The sequence below is a fragment of the Gavia stellata genome, chromosome 13 (assembly GCF_030936135.1).
Source record: "Gavia stellata isolate bGavSte3 chromosome 13, bGavSte3.hap2, whole genome shotgun sequence".
NCBI lineage: Eukaryota > Metazoa > Chordata > Aves > Gaviiformes > Gaviidae > Gavia > Gavia stellata.
In genome coordinates this window covers 24,196,677-24,223,419 of record NC_082606.1, presented here as the reverse complement: position 1 = coordinate 24,223,419, position 26,743 = coordinate 24,196,677, and the positions used below count along the sequence as shown (strand labels likewise).

Genomic DNA, 26,743 nt, shown 5'->3' with positions numbered 1-26,743 from the left:
GGACTTAAAAACCTGTAACCATCTAGCTTCACAATGAAGTAAGATTCGCAATGCTAGATTTAGAATGTGAATCTACACCGCCATCTGCAGAAAGCAGATTGGCAAATTAATTGGCTACCAGTATAGCAGCAATTAAAAGTGCCAAAATGCAAATATTGGTGTGCAAGTATGGTATAGAACCAGGTGGAAAAGAGAAAGGGATATATATGCCATGACACCATTATCACAGCTGACAGATTCTGCACGACATATGCTGCACCTCAGGAAGGGAATGCATTTTATACTTTATTCTTTAAATGTGGTTATTTATCCTCCTTTTAGGAGGAAAACTGATCCCTTTCTGTTTGTCCCACATCCACTCAAGACCATTTTGCAATTTGGAGGTATGGTGATTGTACCATGCACGTGCTGTACCACAGGAGCTCACTCCAAACCCCTTCTCCTGTCTGAGGTGCTCAGCCACCGGAGTGCAGCAGAATTACTACTTGAAGCCTATGATGGGGGAGAAAAAAACCGAAATAGTCTCTGAGGCAGTAAAAATGTGTGTGCTTGACTTTGTTATGATGTGCCTACCCTCACACATGAGAAAGCGCCTGCGGCCCGCTGTGCGAACCAGCCCACGGCCTGAGCATGGAAGCCAGCTCTGCATTTCAGACCGGTTGTGTCTCCCTTTCCCCCTGTGAGACATACGTGCCACAGTTACAGGAGAGATTAATGGTTTGTGAGGCAACTTGATTAAGAATAAATGCTTTATCTGAGTACTTCTTACAAAACAAATAACTACCTTGCTGATATAATTTCGAAGACATGTTGTGTTTCCTCAGGAAACACCTTTCAGGAGAAGCGCTGAGCAGTTTCTTCCCCCACCCCACCCGCCCGTTATTTCGCCCCAGCGGCCCAGCCCGTCCCTTTGGGGTCCCGGTGCCGCCGGGGGGCGGGTGTGTGCGTATGCCACGGGCGGTGCAAGCCCGCCCTCCCCCGCCACAACGGCCGGTCGGGCCGCCCGCGCTCCCCGTCCCCCCCGCAGAAGATGGCGGCCCCCCGACGGCGAGAGACTGCGCTCTCGCGAGAGCGCGACGGGCTCGTCTCGCGGGAGGCGGAAGGGGCGGGGCGGGAGGCGGAAGGGGCGGGGCGGTAGGGCCCGCTGCCGGCCGGCGAGGTGGGCGGTGCGCCGCGGTGGCGGCGCCAGCGCAGCGTTGCGGCCTGTCCCTCCCCGCGGGGCGGGAGCGGCGCCTGGGCCGGCCACGGCAGCGCGGGCAGAGCCCTGCCCCCGGCGCGGCGTCCCCTCGCCCCGCTCCTGGCGGCCGCCGCCGGCAGCCCGCTCTCCTCTCGCCTCCTCTCCCCCGCGGCCCCGCCGCCCTCAGGGTCCTCCGCCGCCGGGGATGCGCCCGGCCCCCCGGGGCCGCGCCTCCGCCCGCCGTCCGGCCGCCTGAGCAGCCTTCCCGCGCCCGCCGTCCCGGCTTCTCCCCTCTCAGGTGCGGGCGGAGGCGGTGAGCGGGTGAAGCCCCCGCCCGGCGGCCTCCCCCATGGTGGGCTTCGGGGCCAACCGGAGGGGCGGCCGCCTGCCCTCCCTCGTCTTCGTGGCGCTGCTGGTGGTGATCGCCATCCTCGCCTTCAACTGCTGGAACGCCTCGTCCCGCCAGGCCCTGCTGCAGGAGGAGGTGGCGGAGCTGCAGAGCCAGGCCAAGCGCACCGAGGTGGCCCGCGGGCGCCTGGAGAAGAGGAACTCGGACCTGATGGGCAAGGTCGACTCCCACAAGAAGCAGCTGGAGCAGAAGGAGGCCGACTACAGCCACCTGAGCAGCCAGCTGCAGGCCAGGGACGGCCAGGTGAAGAAGTGCGAGGACAGCAAGGTAAGGCGGCGGGAGGGTCCCCCGGCGCCCTGCGGGGCGGCTCTGCCCGGGGGCACCGTTTGCTCCCGCCTGGCCGTGGCCGGTGTCCCCGCAGCCCCGAAGGCCCCGGTGTCTGGGGCTGGCGCCTTGGCTTTGGCCGCTGTCGGGGTATTTGCAGGGCTTCTGAATGCACCCCAGAAAAGAGCTGAAAGTCTCCAGCGAAGGCAGTGCGTGTGCTAGCAGTGCAAACGCGGAGAGCTCCCTGTTTTCCACACGGCTATTTTAATTTTTTTTTTTTTTTGAGCTTTCCTCCTCTGCTGAGATTGTTCGATCTTTTGTCATCCGTCAAAAAGCTGTACGCAGCCTGAAAACTACAGTTGGTTTGGCCTCAAGGAGAATGGAACAAGTACAATGCTCAGGTGTAGCACCCTGAGCTTGCCTCTCTCCAAATGCCTGGCACATCGGGCTCTGGTTCTTATGCAGCCAGCACGTACTTGGAAAAAAGAAAAATTCCTGCTGGCGACATAACGTATCACTTTCATTAGCTGCGAAGAGACAAGCTAATACAAAATTCAGCTTGCCCTTTTATGTGGAGGTGGCCTGGGGATTCCTTTTGTTGTGGAAGGGAAAATGAGCATATGCATCAACTTTCACTGTTCCACTTTCACAATCGTCACAGGCAACTCTTTACAGAGGAGTTCAGCAGACGAGTTCTTTTACTCAGTGGTGTATGGTAGCATGTACTCCATTTGCATGCAAGTCATAAGTCTAATTGAACACTGTTTATCCCGGTAGGATTTATGGAAATGTCACACTCTCCGGCTTATTACTGGCTGACTTTGTTTTCTGGCCCTTTCATACCGCACATTTGATGAGCAGTATAAGAAAATGCTTTTAATTGTCACAGGAAAACTGAGTACATACATGTCTCATTACAGAATTAGACTCCTTCAAACCGATTAAGTTTGTATTGAAGTTACATTTTCTTTCCTACAGAACCATTAAAATTAAGCCATTTGTCTGTTCAGCAAACATGGTTTTTAAAATTTTTTTTCATTTTTTCTGGGATTGGAATAAAAAGCTTGATTAGATATATAATGGTGGATACCGGTGCTCTCCGTTGGAAATAAATGCATCTAACACCATCGTGATTAGAAGTATTGTGATACTATAAAATCTAGTTTAATTTATAAAGAAGTATTCTATAGACATGTCAAAAATAGGTAAGTCTGATGAGTAAGAGAAGCTGAACTCAAAGCAGCTAAGTTTTAACAAAGATGCTTCCCCTTGTAAAAGACCGAAAACCAGTAGTTTTCTAAACTGTTGGGGGTTTTGCTTTGGCTTTTTTGTTGTTTGGGTTTTCTTTTTTTTTCTTTAAATTGAACTTTTACATGCAAATAGAGGGCAACTAGGTTTACTTGTTCATTGCCCTCTTCGATAAAAGCAAGCGTCCAAAGATGCTAATACCTTGAAAACACAGGTGGTGAGCAGTCACAGCACCGAGCTGGAGCTCCCTTTCTCAGGCTGTTGAGGATACTAAGGTAACGTGAGATCATGGCTAGGCTGGACAAATTAATGAAGGAAGGCTGCTGAAGGTTGATAAATGCGTCAAAACTGCCTCCAAGCTGCAGACTGTTGGAGAAGCGGCTGAGGATATTCAGGGGAAGTGATATAGGAGGGTATTTGTAGTATGGCTGTTCTTTTTGTAGGTGAGGTTGATTTTGTGTTCCCACCATTTAGCTTGTGTTCACAGGGCAAAGATCTTGTTTCATGCATTATTGTAACTGACTGACAGGTGTAAACCGCGCTGATGGTATTCAAGGAAGCTGCCAATTATTGGGCTGCATGGCAGGGCTTGCTTTTAATGCAAGAAATTTGGGGTTTTTTTGAAATCTGTGATGTTTTGCTGTAGGATATCAGGAGACAAAATGCAAGTGCTAAGTCAAGGTGTCTAGCAAGGGTCAGTGGAAGCCAGATCCGCTTTGATGCACGTGATACAAACTGAGGTGCCGTCAAACTGCACTTGCCTGCCGACCACTGTGGTGTTCTGCCAAAGTCTGGCTGGTCTTTGAATGCTGTCAGAGTCTGGCATCTCGCAGGGCAGAGCAGGAGGGGAGCAAGAGAGATGTGACTAGTAAACCTCACAAATCAATTTTGTTGTTAATTGTATACATACGCCAGTATATGCCCTGTATCTTAGTTCTTTGTTCCAGAAGCTGCCATTCAAGGTCGTGTGAGCTAGTAGCTTTTTAATATCCTCTCTTCTTTACTTGTGCTCAAAATGTTCAATATGCCTTAATAGGCAAGAACAGCAGTATGTTTTATCAATAACCAGTCACTCACTGTCCCTTTCTCTTTTCCTCCCATGTGAGCTACTGTCATGTTCTCAGTGGCAACAATCCTAATTTTTTTCTAAAAAAAACCCCTTTAAGTGACTGTACTTTAGACAGTAGAGAATAAAGCTCTGTTTTAGAGAATAAAGATCAGTTAAAAAAAAAAAAAAACAGTGAGCAGTAGGCATGAAGTGTCTGACCAAAAAAGGCTTGACTGAATTTTTCTTCCTCTCAAAATGGAATTTGGCAAGGATGTTCTTTGAACAAACTGTTTTTTACCAATGATCTTACTCCATTTGTGAAATGTAGGAGCTATCATAAAACACCAACACTGGTAATTCCCAGGGTGTCAAGTGATGACAACAGATCTAGGCTTATTTCATAGAAAACTCCTTTGAAAGATGCTACTCTGGTGGTTATCGTAGTGTCAATTCTGCTTTATGCTCCTTCGTCTTCCTAAGAGATTCTTTGCCTTGTGGTCATGTAAATCACGTGTGCCTTTTCCAGCGTTGAGGCAACTTGAATTTCCGCAGGCAGCTTCCTCCTAGCTCAGTGATAGCTGTAGTCAAGCCCAAACCCTTGTCTCTCCCCTCCCTCCCCCTGCATGTGTAACAAGCCCGTCACACTGCACCAGAATATTGTTTGCTCTTATGAGCAAATGTAGTAGCGTGACCCAGTGTCTTGTGTTTTTAAAAAAAAAAAAAAAAAAGCCTGGGTTTTTGGGAATTCTCTTCTATCAGCCTGTGCTCATCACGATGAGCTCGTGATGGTCTGCTGGACCCTGGAACAAAGCAGAGGAGTTCTCTTTTGGAGCTCCTCTTGGGAGGCAAGCAGGGGTGGTGATTGCCCCCGTGTTTGGGGAGGCGATGCATGCAGAGTTAGCATTAGTTTCCTGAGTTTTTCATGCTTTTTTGCAGCATACTGTGAGGATACTTCTTTTTTCCCCTATAGCTTTACACATCCCTTTGCAATAAGCTCAGTAAAATGATTGAATGGCAGGAGTTTGTGGTGGAGAGCTTCCAGATGGCCACCATCCAGTGTGTAGGGGCTCATAGCTCTGTATTTGCTATCGCAGCTCTCGGGAGCGTGCCTTTCTCATTCTAAAGCTATTGCTGGCGATGCCAGGTGTGTAGTACAGCCTTGCCCCTTAGCTGATGTCTAGAAATGGTGCTCCATAGGATTTAGTAAAACATCCTTGGGAGCAGCTGCTTATGTTCTTTGTTGCCAGAACTCCTTGATAGCTCCTCAGTTTGCAAAGCTGTAGCTTCACAGCAGTGATGTTGAGTGCATCCTCCAGTCTTACTGCATGTTCCTGATGATCGCAGGGTCATCTCCAACGCTGTACTAATTGCCCGATGATAGCACTCTCTATGCTGAAAAAGGCAGCTGACAATAGTAGAAGGGTCATGGAATGGTGGCATATACACCCTTGTGCAAACACTTTTAAACAGCTGTCCTGCGCTGTTCCAGCCCGTGCCCTAGCAATGTGCTAGGAAACGCAGGGAAATATGGGTGGATGTTTACAGTTTACCACTTCATCTGGAAGCAATACCACCTGTGCTCTGTCCTGCCATACATAGAGATAAGCTCCAGCGGGTTTATAACTTTCTTCCTTACAGCGCCTTTCATTATATGACAAGACCGTTAACAGTTCAGACAGCACTGGAATGTTGCCTTGCATCTACGTAGCTCCAGCGTGCACAGGATTTTTGATGTGTTTTTCCTGTGCAGAGCTCATTGGGCTGCAGGAAATTTCATTTATACATCCCAGCCGCTTTGGAAAGGATATGAGAAGCCACTGAGAAATATGAACAGTACAGATAGGTCTAGACTCAAGGAAGAGACAGCTCAGAAAGAACTGGACTTGCGCCATGGTTTGTGGAGTGTGGTTTTTTGCATGTGTAGGTGGAACAGATCCCATGAATCATAAAAAAGCTTCTTCCCTTTCTATCCTTCAGATGAGGGACATTTACTGTCAGCTGAGCTGTTTTGGATATAAATTCTGTCACTTTCCTCTGAAACTCAAGATCGCCAAAATGAAAGATTGTGTGATAAAACTGATGCTATCTTCAAATCAAACTGCTGTTAACAGACAGGCAACCCTCCCCCAGCCCATGACAAGTCAAATGTTTTGTAGGGAGAGCAGAAGCAAGCCCGTGGGAAGGCTTGCTGTATCATGAATTCTGATAGACGAAGGTTTGAAAACAGAACCTGCTACTTCCCAGGATCTCCTTTGTTTGTAGATTTATTGGGTTCTGGGAAAGAACTGCATTAGAGTAGAAGACAGGAAAAAATTGCCAGTGGCTTTGCAAAATAGAGGAAGATGCTTTTTCATTAACGTTCAACAAGTCACTCTTTTGGTATCTGTTCCGCTGTCCCGGTGTCCGTTCGATGGAGAGCTGGCAAGCTGGGCGCCTGTTGGAGTAGCAAGGCTTGGCGGGTGCTTTCTTCTTGTGTTTCGGGGTTAAGTTCCCACCACAGGCGTTACTTGTGCTTTTGGAATGAAGCAGAGGAAGCCCAACACAGGCCCTCATTTAACTGAGTATTGTTTTTTGTGCATCCTGTAACTAGAGTGCCTTGAACGTCCAGGTGGGCAGAGCACGTGTGTAACTGGGTCTCAGATGCGTGGCTCTCCAACATGCCGAGGCGGCTCCTGAACTGTCCTTGTTGGACGCGTTTATTTTCTATCATATTTTGGAGCATTATGGTCAGGGTTCTCAGGTTACCGAAAGATTGCATCATCTACCGTTCTTTCTTTTTTTGGGAAAAGCCTTGGGAAGTGGCTGGGCGTTCCCCCCATCGGTCGGAGCCATGGCGGTGGTGCCTCTCCGCGCTCCAGAAGCCCTCTTGGCTTTTGTCCTCTGCCCTGGGGCAGGGTTTGCTGCGGCGCTGCCCCGTGTGCATTGCTGCTTGGGATGAGCCAGGATACTGCAGTCTGGCACAAATGAAGCTCTCGATGGAGCACTCCGTTTCATAAGGAGCCTCTCTTATGTGACTGGAGCTGTTGGATGCGCGCCTCTGTGTACGCTGTGTTCTGCAGAAAATCACGATTTCAGCAGTTCTTGTACGGCCGTAGTTCCTGAAGTTATAAATGCCTGCCTCAACCCATATGAGACAAATTGAGTCAGACAGTCCGGAGTTTGAGTGCCTCTTAAAACCAAAAACATTACGTGAAGCATTTTTAAAGAAATTAATACTTTGCTAAAAAGGAAAGTAGAGGTGCGTGGGGGAAGTCTTAAAGTAAGGGCATGTGCCTTTTTTGTTTGTTTTGACAGGAAATGTAGGTAACTGACTCAGACACTCAGCTTCAGAATCTGTGGGGGAATTGAAATAGCCTGTGTGTGTGTCCTGTGCCAGAGTAGCTGTGCTTGTACTTCCTTCTGCTATTCCGAGGGGTAATTCTGACCCTGTAACCCGAGAATGACAGCCCTCTTTCAGCACCCCTTCTAGAGTTACCATTTATATCAACCCTGAAACTACAAGAAAATTAATTACAGCATCAGTGTTGCCTGATGACAGCCATGGATTTTTTTCACCCTTTCTCAGTATGTGCTACATGTGCATCTTTCTCTTAATTTCTGCTATTTTTTTGTCTTTATATATGTCTATGTAAGAACAAGACAAAGCATCTTTACTTAATGACTTTGTGTCATTTATTGTAACTGCTATTTTTTCCTTTACATAAAAAATTTACTTTAAATATACATTATGTAAAAATTGGTTTTGCTAATGATGCTGTGTGCTTGTTTTTATACACTTAGGCTTTGACATTGGAAATTCACCGTCTCCTTCTGCAATATCAGAATGCAGTGTGTTTGACCCTGACAGAATCCACTTCTTTGATAGAAATATGTTCTGGAAATAAATTTAAGTCCTTGTTAGCAAAGCCTAAATACAGTGTTTAGGTTGGTGAGATCACTCACAGATGACTAAATATACATTACTTATATTTACAAGAACTTTGTATGCGTCATTCTGATAATCCTTTACATACATTGTCTTTACAATGAAAACAAACTCACTTCAGTCTTCGCAATCTAAACCCTCTCTAACCTGCTGGTGGTCTATATTTATATAACTGTTTCTTCCTTTCAGATTAAGCTGCAGAACAACATATCATATCAAATGGCAGACATAAATCGTTTAAAAGGTAAGGAATTTACGGCCAAACGGTGATTTGGTGGACTGTGAAGTTGTGTATTTTTCAACTGCCTGGGCACTGCAGAATACATTTTAAATGAAAGACCAGGTGATGCTGGAACATTGCATAATGTGAAATTTCATTGTATTTGTCTATTACCTAGTCTGGATAAGCATAGGGTTGGCTCTCATAGATTTTACTCTACTGTCTGCAGAAAGAACATGTATTCTGGCACTGCGCCCTTCCAAGATACTAGAATCATTTTCCTGACCAAATACACAGTTTAGTGTAGTTTGGATCAGCAACGTTGTGATACTTACGCTGGGTTAGAAAAGGTCCAGAAAACATCTTTTAAGGCTGTTCTATACAGACATGATTACAATGCCTGTATGGGTTTCAGAGTGACCTGGAACAGCTAATGCCAAAATTTATACATGCCTGCAGACAACGTACTTGGCATTTCTGCCTGTACCTATGTAGTTGCAACTTAAAATAGTAGGAAGCTTAATAATTATTTGTAGCCTGAGGAGCAGGGAGAAGAACTTCTAGAACAATTGCCAAGACAGGAAATATGTATTGGTTTTGTGGATAGTGTGAAGGTACCTTCTTTTGTACCTTTATTGCAGAAGAATAATATTTGACCATCATGCCTAAAGTAACCTAGTAGTACTTCTGTGTTACTCAGTAACAGAATCTCTCAGGAAATTAAGGAGATTTCCAACAGATAGGTGAAATAGCATTGTGTAAGTCTTCTGAATGAAAAGCTAAAGAAAAACTTAGGGGTTTTGGCATAGTATCAGAAGAATTGTTCTATAATTCATAGTGACATCTGGCACACATGAGTAAATTGACATCTTTTTCAAGTTAGTTTAAGAATCTTTAAAGTATATCTAGAAGAAATACCCTAAAACTTGAGCAAATTTTTAACTCATATAGCAATATTGAAAGTTGTATCCACCATGGGTTATTTTTTCTTACATTTCTATATTCATGTTGATTTTTGCTTTTTGGTCTAGAACAACTAGCAGAATTACGACAGGAATTCATTCGCCAGGAAGATCAGCTTCATGAGTACAAGAAGAACAATACTTACCTTACAAGGAGATTGGAATATGATAGGTATGTCTTCAAGAACGTTAGTAAGTGTAGGCTAGTGTGTGTGCAATGGAAGTTTGTATTTATTGTAAAATGCAAATTAATCCTATTTCTGCTAATCCTCAAACTTGAGTGTACTCACTTGGTGATGTAACTTTGTCTTAGCTAGTTGTTTGATTTTAAAGTTCTATTTTTTTGTGTTGTTCTACTCCTCCCCCCAAAGTGAGATATGATCTAAGAAAAATCTGACTTACTGGAATTGTTCAGCGTTGGACGATTTCAAGTCAATGCATTTTTTATAACATGGAGATCTTAGTTAACAAATACTTGGAAGAGTTTAATTGACACAGTGCTGTAAGCCACCAGGGTTGTTAATTGCTGTCTTTAAAAGTGTAATGTTATTTTTTTCAACTGAAGTTGAAAGCATTGTGTAGATTGAAATTTTAAGTTGACCTCAGCCTTTTAAGTTCATGATGAGGAAGCAGGGAGAACAAACTACTTCTGAAGCTTTGAGGAATGAGGGAGATTAACTTATGAGAAAATGTTTGAAACTTTCACACACAAAGTATTCTTTGTGTGCTGTGTTGAGTGTTTGTGGGAGACAGGAGTTTTGTTGAATTGGGTTGAGCTCTGTGTGGCTTGTTAGAGAAGCTGGGACACTCAGCTGTGTCATTCAGACCTTGTTATTTGAGTTGGTAGCAGTAGCTGATAGCAGTAGTTGTGCATCTTCTGTGTTGACAGCCATGGGAGAGATATTGCTTTTCCAGTGGAATTAATATATCCTGATGACAGATTAACTGTGAAGCTTGACTTTTCGGTCGCTTTCCAGGTTTTGGAGGAAATATGTTCAAGGCCATTCTGTTTATTTTACTGTTTTTCTGCTCTGTCCCTATTTTTTCCAGTTCTGCTTTCTTTCTGTATTCAGTCCATGTCCACTCCATACACATTCCAGGGCAAGGCTTTTTGAACAGACTATTCTAGTTATATCTCAGGTTTGGCTTTTTGTGCCACTTTGTATTTTTCCCCCTATTTTATTTATGGGAGAGCAGACTCAACAAATGAAATATAACTAATAATGTGTTTCTAATCAAGTCTGCAGTGTGGGCAGCAGATCAAGGAAATGAGACTGCAACATGAAGAAAACATAAAGAAATTAATGGACCAAGTTGTGCGTGAACAAAAGGTAATGCACAGCTAAGTTTCTTTGTTGACTTAGAAGAGCCCGAAGTCTGCTGTTTGTTTGACTCAGCACTTCAGATATATGGAGGCCTTGGACATTTCTCCCCTAATGTTTCATGAAATATCGTCCCGAGCAGCCCTAAATGGGCATTAGTGCAAGAACATCGGCCTGTTTTGCCTAGTCAGTGGACTGAGCCTTGAGATCAGGCTTAGTTCTTTGGTCTGGTACAGCCTTCCTACATGACATCATTGCTAAGGATTTCAGTTTCTTCTCTGCAAAATGGATATTATTTTATAGCTTCCTAGGGTAGGATCTATGTTCTTACAACCTTACACAGGTTATTGCAAAGGGGAACCTGATCTCTGTTGAGGCCTCGAGGTGCTAATGTGATGCAAATAACAGTGGTATTTGAATGGTATCAGGGGTGTAATTATATGGTGCAAGCTGCCAGTAGAATATGGGCCTCTTTCCTACAAACAGATAAAATAACCTGCTATTCTTAAAATTTCATTTCCTTACTTCGTCTGTGATTAAAAACGTTTCAAATAATAAGGCAGACTTGAGTAGAAGATCAGATCTTTTCAATCAGATCTTTCTTACAATCTAGAATTGTTTCAAAGCCCCTGCCTGACCTGAGGCTTAAGGCCTTAGCCTGTTTGCGTTACAGTTAAGAGCTACGTATGCCAGTATGAATGCCACACAGCCATGCTGTATTGTACATTTTCTGTTCAGTTATGTGTCCATACTCTCACCTCCTACCCTCAGGATTCAGGCTTGTATATAGAGGACTTCTACTCTTGTTTGCTTTGGTGATCATCTAATTCATAAATGCGATTTGGCTTACCCAAAGTAATCTTGAATTTGAGGGGTTTTGTTTTGTAATTTTCAGGGATGTGCTTAATATTGGTTCCTTATGAATTTGTTCTAACAGGCTACACAAAAAATTCAGTCCAGTAAAGACACGGAAGTAAGTCCCAATAACGATGACCAGGCAATATCTAAGACTGATCCAGAGGCAGAAGATAAAAACACAGTAAAGAATGAGCAGCCTTCAGATCATGTTGTAAATGGCAAAGGTATTTCCTTTTTTTGTCATTTCTGATTGATAACAGGCCAGTTGTGTTGTATCCTTTGCTATCATACAGAATCGTCCATTTCTCTGAAGTAGAACAACGAATTACTTGGCTCAGATAACTTGATTAGCTGCATGCGATTGTACCAAGTTAGAGTTTATAGGTCTCCAGAGATTAGCATGTCCTTTCTCGGATCCTTTCATGAAAGTTGTTTCCTGCACAGTTTTGTGTTCACTTTGTTGGTTCGTTTGGCATCTCCTTCCTCACACGGCCAGTTGTGAGTTGGGGATTGAGAGATGTGTCTTGGGGTGAGCTAGGGAAGGGCCATGTTATTGGAGAGCTGGAATCTGCCCAGAGAAGGTGGCTGGAGGCGAGGAGCATCGAAACCGCTGTGAGAAGTCTCTAGCTGGGTAAGTCAGCAGGAACAGTTGGGGACCTTTGGTTATCCGGAGCTGTATAGGAGGCTCCCAGTGAGTAACTATTGCGATTGTTTCCTCCCTGTAGGCCTCTCTGAAGGGCAGATGGCTCCCATTGTTTCTATTTCTTGTGCTGCTAAACTGGCGCCTTTTTGTATCAGTTCAGCGTCTGTTCCGGCCAGCTTCTTGCAGCAGGCTTTTCTTACTCTGCTACCAAGAGCAGTGCATCTGTTTCCCATCCTTTTCTAAAGACTGCACTGACTTTGGGAGCACTGCTCCAAAGCAGTCTTCAGTGACTTCGACAGCACAATAGAAGGAGTGTTGTAGTTGCATTATCAATATGGGACATGTTCTGTGGATAAAGGACTTTTCTTCTGGTCTTAGAGCCTTCCACAAGAGGAGAATTCACTGTTCAAACAGTTAATAAGGCAGAATATCCTATTCTTGTCTTACAGAGAAAATCAAACCGGGAGGAGATGCAGGCATGCCCGAAATAGAAGATAATGACCCTGCTAAAGCAGAAGATACTCCCACTGGTTAGGAGAAATATTCTAATACTTTTACATTTGGATTCTTGGTGGTGTATATATTCCTTTTTAATATTATGTGTTTCATAGTGAATGCAAAGTTTTAAGATCTATGTTAATAAAATTCAAATGGGGTGTAAAATATGATAATTTTTACTGTGCTTTAGAGGTTTGAATTCTCAAAACCGAATGCTTCTGATAATATTTTTTCTCCAGAAATCTTGTTTTAAAACCATAGATGAAAACATAAAATACAAGAAAACAACAACAAAAGTTTACAGGATTGTTAGAGGAAGACCTGGTATATAGTGTCTGTTTGTTTCATGTTAATGCTTTTGTCCATGTATTTTATTTTAGCTTTAAAGAAGCCACTTATTTCAGCTCCTAAAAGTGAAGGTCATCAACCTGTTATAAATCTTCCAACTGAACAGCCCCATGCTCCAAATCTGGCACCAGGTAAAATTCTTACTAGCAGGTGACAAGTCAACATTTTGTAGGAAGCTTACCATTTAGTAGCTGCTACCATATCATGAAGGTTAGATGTACGTGGCCAGCCCCTTTTTCGTGCTTGATGTGGTTACGAAAAGGAAAACAGCAATCAGTTTCTGCAGGATACAAGATTGAGTGTATTCTTAGTCTGGCCACCTGAGGCACCGAGGTTGCTGGTTGTACAATCTCTTTTCATCCCACATGCACCCAGAAATTTCTGAGCCTTTCACCAACTTCAGCTAAATTTGAGAGTTAGGAGTTTCAAAGGTAAGTGCTTCAAGATTTCTCCACTGGACAGAGGAGAGTAATTGAAATGAGTACTCCTCCCTAGGGGTACTAATTAGATAGGGCTGCAACATATCATCAGGAGTTAATTGTTCATCTATTGAGAGCCAGTTATACTCAGAGAAAAAACAGTGGTATTATCACTTGCTCCGTGTCCTCCTATTTCTGTGAACAGCTCGCTTGAGGGTGATGTGGGGGGGAGGTTTAGGACGTGAGAGAACTAAAAGTACTGCAGTGAAAGGGTTTAGAAGAATTGCAGTTAGAAAGGACACATCCATAGAAAATATACTTAAATGTAATGCTCGTGGATCAAGTCACTTTGCTTTAATGCCAAGGAGAACATTAGGTTGGATCTGCACTGCAAGTGGCATATTCAAAGACTGTCCTGCTAAAAAACAAACATAACCTACTCGTTATATTTGTGACATGACCAAACAGCTTGAAATTTTTGTTATGCCCATTATTGGTTCTTTTGAAAAAAGGCAAGAGAAGTATTTCTTAATTTCTTTCCTTTTGCAGTGGATGTGTAAGCAGATTGGAATACCAAATTAGTGAGCTCAAAGTCCGTATGCACATTTAAGGTTTATTATTTCCAAATGTCAAATCTTTTAAATAGTTCGTTTCCTTTTGTTGTTCTGAGGTAGTCCTTCATTTTGACTTTTATTAATGAGAAAACATAAAAGATAGCAAGTGAAAAGCTTGCTTCGTTGAATTTGGAGTTTATCAACAGAAGGTTGATGTGAATTTCAAGGGGACCATGGTTTTCTGTATTCCTTGGTTATGTAGTCCTGTGATTCTGCTTATTATTTTTAGCATAACTTCTGTGACCTGTTGCAACCTTCTCCTCAGATCATAGCTCTTGAAACAATAAATGGTGCTTAGCAGATTTGAAAAGCAGAATCAGCAGGAGGATAAAAAAAATACATAAATGCATTATTGTTCTGGGCTTCATCAAGCATATAAGTACATACAGAAAATCAGCTGAGAAGGTAACGACTTAGGATTGATTACATATTTTAATGTGATTAACTTCTGCGATAACATTATAGCCTTCTTTTGGAACCATGTAAAAACCAAACGCGCTTCCTCATTCTGTAGGTTTGCACAGTGACAGTGATGGAAATGCTGATATTGCGAAGCAGATACCTCCAAATTCTCTCCAGCACTTAAATTTTGAAGAAAATATGGAAAATCAGAAAGAACACAAAATTGAGACAGACCATCTAAACATTCCAAAGAGCAGAGTTAGTGACTTGCAGAAGATGAAGCAAAGTAAGTTGGCCAATATCATATACTTCAATATATTAAGAAAATCCCTTCATTTTCTGTTTGTAATAGTGCCTGTCTGGAAAATAGGAACCATTACAGCAGGTGGCCTTCTGGAGAGTAAGCCTGAAAAGAAATGTAGTATGTTACTGTGTAAAAGATATGCCTTAATGTGTCATCTTTCATATATATATTCAGTCATTAAAACAAATTATTTGCTTATAGGAATTCAAAATGCATTTGGAAATTACTATACATTTAAGGAGATTAAGTCAAGACTTTTGATACATGCATGATATTGTGTTACTTATATTCACACTGCATTACTCCACTTAAATACGATGTTTTGGACAATATCGTAAGAATTCAGCCCTTACATAGGGGGTCTTTGTGGTGGTGTATGTTTATTTACCAGAAGCTTGTTCTTCTATGAGAGGAAGTTTTCCAGAACCTTCCTCTTCTGTGTCTGCTCAAGGAAGAAGCCTTCAGACAGGAGCAAATCCTGAACTTCTTTACTGTGCATGATGGTGGTAACACTGCTGAGGCTGAGTGGGCAGGCAGCAGGGAAGAACTTGCAAATACACAGACAGCCGTCTGTGAGCTGTTGTTTTTGAGATACGTCCCTACCTTGCAGCTGATACCGTAACACTGGGAGAGCATCATGCCTACAGCATTTGAGTTAGCACCTTCCTAGAGGAACGTTCTAGTGAAACAAGTTTCTTACGGTATCAGTGGAGATACTGTACTCCTAAGTGTAGTATAGAGTATACTGACTAGGTATACCTTAACCTAGTTATTTTTAAAGAACTAATTCCAGTTGTTTAGCATTTCGGTGGGGAAGGGGCATCTGGAAGAAAAAACGTAGTGCTGAAACATCTCCTCTTGTTTTTTACCCAAGTAAGATTTTTCTTTATTATATAGCTATTATAAATTCAAATTTAAATTTCTTTGTACTCACAGCTAAGGAGCTTTCACTTAGGCTTTGGTTTCTATCATTAAAATCTGTCTGTACTCCAAGATAATGAGTTATTACATCAGAACAGCCATTTTCAGAGTCACGAAAATTGGGAGGAAGAAAGGATTCTATAGCCTCCTGCCAGAAACCTGTGCGAATTCTGCAGATCGGATAAACAGTGGTACAGAAATAGCCATTTTGTTGAAATAAAATCATGAATTGGTCTCAGTGATCAGTGAAAAGAATTGTGAAAGCTAGGGCCACTCTCAGGAACATGAAACTATGAATTAATTTTTGTCATAAAGGGTTTAGTTTGGGACGTTCCCTTCATTAGAGTTGAGTTGTTGCAATTCTTTTTCATGGTCTAGAACTTGACTGCCACTTCTGTAGCTTGGAGAAATTGCAGGGAAAAAAAATGTTAACTTCTAGCGATCTCTTAAATATTTCTTGAATAACAGAGAAATAAGTTTAATACTCCATTTTTTTCTTGTAAAATGTTTTAGTTGCTATTCTGAAGCAGAGGTTAGATTAAAACGGGGCCTGTGAGCGTTAGTCGGATGCACTAGCAGATAGCTGTAGGGTGCGTATCGGCATAAAGGGCTGGACAGGGATGCGGGAGTTCAGGGTGTTCCCTCCTGCTCTGCCCACCCCCTTGCAGCCCCCCGAAGCAGCAGAGGCCAAAGCCTCTAGACAGTGCCAAACCTGAGCCGAGAGGTTGAAGAAGCTACCTGAAAGGGTTTCTGAACTGTCAACAACTTTGAGAGAGGTACCATTGTACGTCAAGAAGACGTGTCTTTAAAAAGTGAGTGGAAAGAGGATTTGAGGAGTTCTAGAGACCCCGCAGCCTGGCTTTGCTACCTGGAAAGGTAACGGAACAAATTCTCCATCAGTCTGAATGTAACGTGACAAATGGTTACCACAGATTTTTCCAAGAACGGATTGTGTCCAAGCAATATGATCTGAAAAGTATCTATTCAAAGGAACAAAAGCAGTAAAAACAGGAATGTGACTTTGTTGTAGGCAAGTTACTGGAGACCTGGTCAGGAACAACTTGCTATTTGGTGGGTGCATAACTTTAAGAAAAGAATATTTCAGGCATAGGCATCACTAACAGTTTTATTTGAAAAGCTTCTGTGAGGTTCACAAAGATGCATCCTTTGCTTGACACTGTTTGGTATTTTGAGTGCTGGATGATAAACAATGTATGAGAGGTGGTTTCGGCAACATAAACGTTTGTAAATGTAAAAGTAATCTGCAATTAATGGAGAAATACATGCACAGAGTAAGTGACGAATAGCAAGTGAGCCGTTCAGTCAAAAACGGTGTGGTCAGCAGTGGATGTTAGTCACTAGCAAACGTTGGAAGTGAGGTTTCGCTTCTCGGATGTGTTAACAGGAATGTCAAATGATCAGATGGATTAACTGACTCTCTTACCTAGCACTTGTGAGGCCATCCTCTGGCTTTAAATATCAAAGAAAGATGATGGGAAGCTGGAAGGAATTCAGGGGAGGGGAAAAAAAATAAACAGGGTTTAGTGAGGGGGGGAAAAAGCTTTAAAAAGACCAGAGTTGAAGAGGTAGGGAATGGACATCAATTTACTGGGTGTTTTTTAGAAACAGATCTTTAGGGAAGGCTTCAGTTATTTTAATATCACTTGGGGATCTTTCTGATAAAGTGGGGATAGGTGTATTCAAAACTGGCATGCAAGTTGTGCAAGCTTTCCTTCCACTCTGTGTCTCCTGAGATGTGCAAGCCTGTTTAGTTTCTGAAAGGAGCTTGTTGAAGATCCTGCGCTTGTCTGGCTGAGTGACTACAGCTGAAATGACAGAGCTTCGTATTACAGTTATTGGGGTTTTTAAAAGGCTTGGCTGGCTTCCCTGGGAAGGGATTAAATGATGGGGGGGCTAGCTTTGTGGGCAGGAGCAGTGAATGGAATGTCTCCATTGTAGGCTGTGGACAGGTACCTCAGAGTCTGTAGCTATCGCTGATCAGTCTTTTCCTTTTCTCTTTGCTCCTTCATATTTGGAATAACTTACATTGTACATTGTAATGATGCAATGAGGGAGAGACTTTCTCTGTCACGTATGGAAATAGCTAATCCAGGTTTGTAGAACATTTATTTCCTGATTGATCAGCAGTGGGTGTTCTGAAAGGTCCACCGGTGATAAATTCATCCCTCTGGTGTAGAGGAGCCCAGCTCTGGCACACAGCTTTCACTGTAGGCGATTCCCTGGCTGGGTTTTTAGTTACTGAGCGCTTCAAAACTTGCGGTGCACCAGCCTGTGGGATGGGACGAGTAACCATCATTGGTCAGGGTGTCTGTCGTATCTGTCCAGTTTCAGAGTCGGAGAACTTCTTCCCAAAAGATGTTTTCCTTTTTTATTTTGATAGCATAGATTTAAAAAGTAACTTTGGTACTGGGTACAGAGATGGGCACGTTGTGGCCGTTTCAAAAGAAGCAGAACCTGAAAGTGACTGCAGTAATGTCACTGTTGGTGCTCTTACCTGGCATGGCACCCTGGAAGCACAGCTGGGTGCAGCAAGCCTCCAGTCCATGCTGCTGCTGAAGGCTGTCCTGTAACAGGTCCTCAGCGATGAGCGTGTGGACAGCTGCTCTGAGCAGTGTGTCTGTAAGGATCCAGCTCTGAGTAATATCCCGTGTGTCTATTCAGAATTCATTTCAGCAAACATTACCTGCAGATTTTAGCATCAGTGACATCCTTATGGGGCATCCCGTGCTGTCACTAACCCCTTGTGCTTCATGACAGCACATTCCACTGTGCCTCAACTAGTCAGTCCGTGTAATGCCTGCGTTATGGACACTGACTCATGTCTGGAGTAATTTGAGAGATCCACAATGCCATCGAGATTCCAGATCTCTTCTGTCTGTTTCAGAAAGCAATGGGTGCATTGCTGGCTCCAGCTCCCAGTGACTCCTGTTCTGGTGTTTGCCTAAAGTCTTGATATCCCAAGACCATTATACGTGCCTTGCGTTAGAGTATTGACGTTCTCCCAGTGTTGTGCGAGAAGTCATCTACTGCCTAAGTCTTTTGTACGCTTGCCTCTGCACGCACAGGCGGTGGAGTTGCTGTCAAGACTGCCTAGCCCAGAGCAACTGCTGGTGAGGTCAGTGTGTGCTCAGGGTCTCAGCCTTTCCTCCCTTGATTTGAAGTAGCTTGAGCTAAAATACCAAGCGCTTGAAGCAGAGTGAAGCACCTGTAGTGAAAAAGTAGCTGCATCCTGAAGCTGTGCTGGAATCCCAGCTCGCCAGGGCTGGCCTGGACGCAGGGCTGCTCACACGAGCTCCAGCTCACAGGCCTGTACGGGCTTGCTGTGTTTCCCAGGATCTCCTCCTAATATTTTAACCTTCCCTTCTGTCAGCTTAAATTTATCCAGTACTGGTTCGTCACAGTATTTCTGGCATATCTACAGGGTTGTTTTTTCTGTAAGTGAAGTGCATTCAGCTGCCTTTCCACAGCTTATTTTATATTGTACAGGTCTGTCTGCTTTTTATATAAAACGCAGTGTCCAGAAATACAAACAATAATAGCAAGGATTACTCGACTGGAGATGAATAGAGAATGAATAATATATTAAACTTCTGATTTCTAAACAGATCATAGTTTCTTCTTGCTTATTTTATGAAAATAACCGAAACTTCTGTTTCTGTACATTTGAGCTGCACTAGATGTGATTCTTCTGCTTTTCTTCCCCACCCAGATAAGCACTCTGTTACTGTTTCTGTCCTGATTTTTATATACTGCCACGTATGATAGTTTTCATTGTTGTAAGAAATAATTTCATTTTTACATCTGTCCGTTGTAACCCCAACCTCCTTTTAATCCTGGTGCTGAAATCATATTCTTTAGTTTTACTTCTCTGTCTAATTGCTTCCACTGTGAATCACTTAACATCTGCCTTGGCAGACTTCTTTCTCAGTCCGTTTCCAGTCTGTAGAGATTGTATCACACTTTAATCCTATTTTTTTCATTTATAAATAATCCCTCCAGATTTGTATCCCCTGCAGACTCAGTGCTGCATCCTTTAAGCAGTGGGCAAGCAGACTGAACTGCATTGGACTTGAACAGATCTCCTTGTATCCCGTTAAACACCAGCTCTGAACTCGACATCACACCATTAATCTCTCATTGTGTGCTTGGTTGACTGTCTAGTCATTTCATAGTTCCAGCTAATTCTCATTTTTCTTGTGCATTGTTTCAGTATCGGGAAGTATTCTTAATCCTTTGCTGGGAAACAAAAATCCTGGATTTGGAACATTTTGAAAACTGTTATTAAAGCTTAATAGGAAACCAGAGTGTAAAGCCAAATTAATTAGGTGTTTAAAAAATCAGTTCGGAGATGCAAGGCAGACCTTTGCTAGATTTTTACCCTCGATGGTATGGTACACACTCCACAGACGTTACTGTACACGAAGTCAGCAATAATTGCTCCCTTGTATGTAGAAAAATGCCAGTCCTCCTCAGAAAAAAAGTCTCAACACAAAAACTTCCACTGTATGCTCTTCAGCATGTTAAGAAAACTTTTATTAGTGCTTGTAGGTAATAGAAGACAAACCTTCTGTTTGGTCGCTTACTGTAGCTCTTTCTCCAACGAGCGAAGCTTGCAAGAGTGGGACTTCACAAGATCCAAATGTTGAATGAGCGGGTGCACCCTTCCTGCCCGGAGGTGTTCCATAAGCCTTGTTCTCCCCCTGCCCAAGCCCTCTCCCTGCTACCCGCTCTCTCCTCCAGCTGAAACTCCTGCAAAAACCCGACTACCTTAACCTGCGGTCTGCTTTCGTGTAGAATCTTCCTATTTCTTTCCTCTCTGCTTCTGACTTAATCCTTTGCCTACTTCACAGGCCGATTCTTTGATGAGAATGAATCCCCTGTTGATCCGCAGCAGGGTTCTAAACTGGCAGATTATAATGGGGATGATGGTAACGTGGGTGAGTATGAGGCAGACAAACAGGCTGAGCTGGCTTACAATGAGGAAGAGGATGGTGATGGTGGAGAAGAAGACGTCCAAGGTGAGCTTGGGCCTTATCTCCATCCCATTGTAATGAAATCCACGCTGAGTTTACTTGTTGAATTTGTGTAAAGCCTCGCTATTTCAGCTGATCACAAATTTCTAACATGGACTAAATAAGCTTTAGGCAATCTTTCAAATTCGGTCTTGCTCTCCCTTGGAAAGCACCGCCACGGCAGTTTTCAGTGAGAGGGTGTCAATACCTTGTTTCAGTCGTGTATACGGCTTCTGCTAGGAAACTCGAGACACTTCAAATTTCAGAAATGTTTTTTTCCAAAACCCCAAACCTGGTATCTAGCTAGCTGGGATGTTTGGCATTACTAAAACAATTTCTAAAATACGGAGTGTAGGTTTTTTGACTCCTGCTTTTGTCACGCCTGCCTTGAGGTGGCATGCAGTGAGGTCTCAGTTAGCAATCCTAAGTGTAATTTTTGTGCATTGTACACAGATTCAACAGGCTTATGATTTTCCTTGCTAACCAAACTTCAAAACTCATTAATCTGGTGCTAGCCTAATACCTGTACGTGCATGTGCACCTCCTCTCATTCTGCATGCATTTCTGCGCATCGCCTCGCCATTGCTTGTCTGCCAGGTATCTGCCACGGTGTCTACCATTCTCCATCTAGTCGCTTGGTAATATTTTGTGAAAGGCTTGCATGTCTGTAGGGTGAAAATGTTTATGTGAACGTATATAGTATTTCCAGTTAAGGAAAGTGCAAAATATAGAGGGGGTAAGAAAAAACCAACCATGATTAAGTTCTACAGGCACCCAGATTTTCATCCTCATAACGCAAGTTTTTTAGCTGGTAGTTTTTCAGACATGTATTTAATTGGTATCCAAGCATAACTAATGGGAAAAGCTGATAAAAAGCAGCTGATTTCTGTGGGCATGCATCTAACTACGCAGTGTAAGCATTTTTTGGCTGGGCTGGTAGTTCGAAACTCATGAACAAGCAAAAGAAAAGTATGGATCAGAGCCCTGGGCAATTAATTAACTTACTGATAAAAAGGAAAACTCTGTTGCTGCTCCAGATGATGTGGCCTGTTCTGTTACACTTTTGCTCAAAACTGCAGCAGCGGGTTTTAGTCACTGGATTGCTAACGTCTGTTCCTCTGGATGGGTTGCTACTGGGTTGTAATGTGCTTGTAGAAGCTAGCTTCCCAGCGAAGGTACGAGAGTATGTACAGCTGCTTCTGTCGCTGCTGCGCTGTGGAAGTAGGAGACTTGCTTCTACTGATTACAATCCTGTAATGAAAAGGAAAGCATGGTACGTCGTGCATGTTTGTGTGTCTGAGCTCCGCTCTGCAAATCCGAGCGGTTGTGTGGGTCGGGTTTTTCATGCTTTTTCGTTCGGTTCCCCTTAGTAAGCAGTGGGTGATGCCTGGCTCCTCACCGCTGTAGTTCCTTAACTGGACGGACTTCAGAATACAATTCTTGACGTTTTAACCAAGGCCGTGTACCTGTTCTGAATCTGTGCCAACTTCTACCATTTGCCTCGTTCGGCCTTTGGGCTCATCTTCACCCGCAGCCATTGCGCTGCCGACGCAGAGCGTGGGGGGGGGGGGCTGCCTGAGCCGTGCAGGGACACAGCGCTGCGTTCCTGCCATACGCAGCTCTGGCTGTACCTCAGCGCTCCGTGCTGGTTTGCTTATCGGCACGGATACATTGCTGTGGTGGCCTTTACAGGGCAACGGATGGCTTTAGGTAGCAAGATTTGATATTGTGTATGCTGTGAACTATTACCTGTAACGTGAACAGCATTCCAGTATGCCGCTTACAAAAGGGTGGGTATGATACGTAATAAGTGGTGGAAAATTGTTAAAAAAACTGTATAGATTGTGCTTATGTAGCTTACTATGCAGGAGATATCTGAAAGAAGTAAGAGTTCTAACTGACAGTGGCCTCACAAAACTGTTTCCCATTGAGATGTGGTACCTGTCAGTTCACTGCTCTGGTGGCTTTAAATTTGGACTTGGTGAAAACCTTTTTGCTGCTCAACCCCTCTATGTATCTGTATAGATGTAATGGATTTAATAGCTGGCAGTAAAGATTAAAAAGTGACTTTTGGAAGCCTTTTAATGAAGAATAGTCTGAGCAGCGTATGTTACTCCCTCAGACTTAATTTTCTAAGCCCTTTCCAGAAGTAGCATTTCGGAAAAAGTTTCTGCTTTAGTCTTTACACTAATTTGTTTGCAGGGTAGGAGAGGGTAGAATTCTGGGGGTTTGGAGGGAGGGTGGGAAAACCCTCTGAATTTCTGTCTAAAAACTATTAGAAAAACATCACATGGCTTTGCATCAGGCTAGAACAAAGCATGTGGCATGTGCAAACAAAGCAATTTAATTAAACATGTTTTTCTGTTGCCACTAGAAATGTGTGGGCCGTAAGTTGAAATTATCAGAGGAAAATAACAACTTTAGGAGACAGGCTCATGTGGATGACAGTATCCAATCTGGCATTCCTTCTTCCAGTCCACCTGCTTGAAATGCAAGGTGATATTTAAAAGTCGTTGGCTTCTACTATAGTAAATGTTTTTGTGGTGGCTGGATGGTGGAGGATTATATAAACCAAGTGATACCCACATGCTGTATTAGTAGTTTCTTCCCGAACAAAAGCACGTGTCATGTAGATAAACTTCAGCCTCTTGCTGTCGGGAGCGGGTTACCGTCGGGCGCCTACCCCGCGTGCAGGCTGACGAGTACTGGTTGTAAACGTGTTGAAGAGCTTCAGACAGCTTATCGTCTGGTAAAAGACGTAGTAAACTTACACCTTGCTTTCCATTCCTGTGAACAAGCATCTTTCCTGAACATAAAGGAACACAGCTTTGAAATGCAGCAAAAGCTTATTTGTTGAAACAAACGGAAGTTTTGGGGCTTTTTCACTTACTGAGGGAAGGTGGCTGGGGACCCACGTGGGAGAGATCTGAATCACGGCAGGTAGAATGCAGAATAGTTTATTTTAAAACATCACTTGAAAAAAATAGTGAGGGTGCATTTTCTTGATGGATTTGTGTGTGCTGCAACAAATGGTTACGCTGAGGATGCACAAGGGTTTTTTTAATTTTATAATTTTTCATGAGGCTCAAAATCCAAAACCCGAGGAGCAGAAGTCAAGAAGTAGGACAGAGCAGAGTGGTGGAGAGAGACAGTCGCTCTGGATTTGAAAGAGGAGATGAAACATCTTCATGCTTCCAGTCAAGGACAAAGCTGTAAATCTGTTGTTAAAGGCGAACCAGGCGCGGCTGGGAGAGATGAGGCGCGCCTGAAGCGGCCACGTTGTGTGGGCTGCGGGGCACGTACGGTGCATCGCCCCTGCCCTGCTCCCAGCTCCTGCTGTGCCCCTCCTGCCTGGGCGTGCAGCTCTTCTGCAGCGCAGGAGTAGACGTCTTGGCTGACGGGCCGGGCGCTCATCACGTGGGAGCCTGGCTAGCTGCGTTGTTTTGGCTGTGAAGAGCAGCGGTGAAAAACGCATTGTTGATTCTTCAGCAGTGCTGAGAGAGGACAGGGATTTCCATTGGTAAGAGGTGGGAGAAGGCTGAGAGCTGCCTTTTAAAAGTCTCTCTTCAAATGTTAGCCTCAAGCCTGAGATACAAGATAGCAGTATGTAAAAACATTGACGGCAAAGTCAACTCCAGCATTAGTAAAAATCCCATCACTGAAAAACGTGCCGTGCCACGTTTGTGCAGAAGGGATCATCTTTCCAATCTGAGAAGTAGGTGGAAGGAGGATTGCCTTAGCCTGGAGGGGGTCACACCGACTTCTCTGTGCTCCTCCGTGGGGTACCCAGCCTTTCTAAAATCCTACAACGTATTAACTCTAGAATGGGTTAAAACATGGCAGTGTGACTTTCCAAAGCATTTGACTTTGTAGCTGGCTTTTAGAGTTTGAAACCTTTGTAGGACGATTCTCAAATTGCAGTAGTAAGTTTAACTAGTTCTGCAATCTCTTAAGTCAGTAAATCTCTGAAACAGGGTTGCAATAAAGCCAAGATATTAACTAGTGTGAAGTCCCGGTTCTTCACGAGGGACAACTCCCCGCGTGCTGACAGCTGTACTTGTAATCGCAGGCCCGTATGCGTCTCCGTGTTTTCCCCGATGACTTCATTCCCGTAACCGGACGAGGCCAGTTCAGTGTGGATGTATGCATTAGCAGCGTGTTCTGGGAAAGTATGTTTAAATATTTTTTCAGTAGCATCACATGAGATTTGATCTGAATATTTCAATTGCAGATGATGAAGAAAGAGACCTACAAAATGACCTCGTTGATTATGGCAAGCCACGCTTCAGCGACGGCGTCCTTTAAGGCCTGAATGAAGCAGGAAGCGTGGATGAGAAGAGATCTCAGCTGAGGAACTGGAAGTGCTGCAAAACTGAACCATTTCTACTTCAGTGTTTCTTACTTTAAAGGAAGCCAATAATAGAAAGTGATGAGTATACTCAAAGTCAGCGAAGTAGCAGAAGGAAACAGTGCTGTACATATGTACATAGTTGTACTATTGCAGATTGTATTAAAGCTACATTTTTGTTGTTACATCGAGCCAATTACTTAGACTGTACCTTACCTGTAATAATCTTTACCTTTCAAACCGATATTATAAATACGGGCTGAATTGTTTCTGCAATTTAGAAGACTTTGTAAACTGGAGAACTTGTACAGTTTGTATCTCATGTAACAAATACACTGTGGAAACAATGTACAGCCAAAGGACTCCTTTTCTACAGTAATACCTGTACGAGCAAAAATACTCCTGCTTTTCTCACGAGTGCTGTGTTTTTGTATTTTGCAGGTGAGCTATCAGTTGAGAATGAAAACAGAATGTTTAAAAAATTGCTCCTTCCTTAATGTAACTGAGAAAAGGCTGTGACAGTCTTCGGAAGCAAGTACCATTTTAATTCTCGTATCCAGTGACCAAATCTCGCAGCTAGAGCTGGAAATTGGTGATGTTAGAATTTTAATAATTTGATACATCTGAAAAAGTTGTGTAACTAATAGCTGATTTTAAAAGGTAATATAAATAATTCAGCACAGCTTGTAGGAAATCTTTGTGTATATGTTAAAGAGAGCAAGTGTGTTAGTGAGAAACAGACAAGTCTACAGCGGCTTCGTAGGAACCTTAACAGCAGGAACCACCCTTACCCTCAGTAAATACGTCGTACGCACTGTTCTACTGTCCAAGACCATCCATCCCGTGTCACAGTCACTCAAGTTAATTTACAATTTAATACTTTGATACAGATCTCTAAACATCTGTCATGTTCCACGTTTTGATTTTCTATATCGGAAGGTTTGTAAGTTAGATACTTTTTGTATTCTGTGTTTAAGCACTTTCTGAATTCTATGGAAATGGTTCTGTTGATCTACAGTAGTGAAAATTAAGGTTATTAACCCAGCCTGCTTCTCCAAAAGGGCTACTGTGAAAAGGAATTCTAGGGCCTATGACGCGGGTGATTGTACTTTATCTCTGTACTCAGGTTCCAAGTGGAAGTGACAGTCCAGGTTTACTCAATGCTGTTCCGTGAACCTTTCAAATCAATTTCAGTGTCATAGATTTTTTTTTTTTTTTTTTTCCTACAGGGATCTTCTACCAATCAGTCTTAAAAATACCAGAAATAAAAATTTCATATTCTGGCGATGCATCTCAAGGGTTTTTTTGTTGAAGGCTTGGGCGCTTCATTCCATACTTCTAGGAAGCAGATGGGGGAACAGCCCTTTGCATGGTGTGGGGTACCTTAATTTGAAAACAAAATGCTGAACCTGCTCAGAATCAGTAGCTACCCTACTAATACCACACAATAAGTATAAACTTCTACCAGGACTCCAAGAATAGCAGTCTGCAGTAAATACTGTATTTAAGCATTACTATTTTTTGTCTTAAAATGTAATTTCACCCTGAATTAGGTGTTAACTTGATTCTTCTAATGAAAGCAACATTTATGGGTTCTAATAAATTAAGTTGTTTAAAGTATGTGAGGCTTCTGGCTTTTTTTTTTTTTTTACTTTTTAAAATTGGATTAACTTAGGGCTTCATAGCAGTTGAGGTATTCTGACACGGCAGCAGTGGTTACGGCTGTTTTGTAAAGGCCGACTCTGGGGGCGGTGATGGCCATGAGGAGCTCACCCTGTGC

General features: G+C 43.2%; 1 protein-coding gene across 2 annotated transcripts; it reads left to right on the top strand.

The window, feature by feature from the left end:
* Positions 1-1,526: 1,526 nt before the first annotated feature.
* GOLM2 (golgi membrane protein 2) lies at positions 1,527-26,179 on the top strand. Of its 2 annotated transcripts, XM_059823921.1 has the most exons (10): positions 1,527-1,853; positions 8,261-8,315; positions 9,323-9,425; positions 10,494-10,584; positions 11,513-11,657; positions 12,526-12,606; positions 12,955-13,053; positions 14,470-14,643; positions 20,454-20,621; positions 24,847-26,179. In XM_059823921.1, the coding sequence occupies exons 1-10, from the start codon at positions 1,527-1,529 to the stop codon at positions 24,918-24,920; spliced, it is 1,317 nt and encodes a 438-aa protein (XP_059679904.1). In that variant the 3' UTR covers positions 24,921-26,179. The 2 variants fall into 2 exon arrangements, with proteins under 2 accessions (XP_059679904.1, XP_059679905.1); XM_059823922.1 differs by lacking the exon at positions 20,454-20,621.
* Positions 26,180-26,743: the final 564 nt, after the last annotated feature.

Coding starts and splice junctions, on each gene's coding strand:
- GOLM2 (XM_059823921.1), top strand. CDS start 1,527: ATGGTGGGCTTCGGGGCCAACCGGAGGGGCGGCCGCCTGCCCTCCCTC. Junction 14,644..20,453: donor CTTGCAGAAGATGAAGCAAA/GTAAGTTGGCCA, acceptor CCTACTTCACAG/GCCGATTCTTTGATGAGAAT. Junction 20,622..24,846: donor TGGAGAAGAAGACGTCCAAG/GTGAGCTTGGGC, acceptor TTTCAATTGCAG/ATGATGAAGAAAGAGACCTA.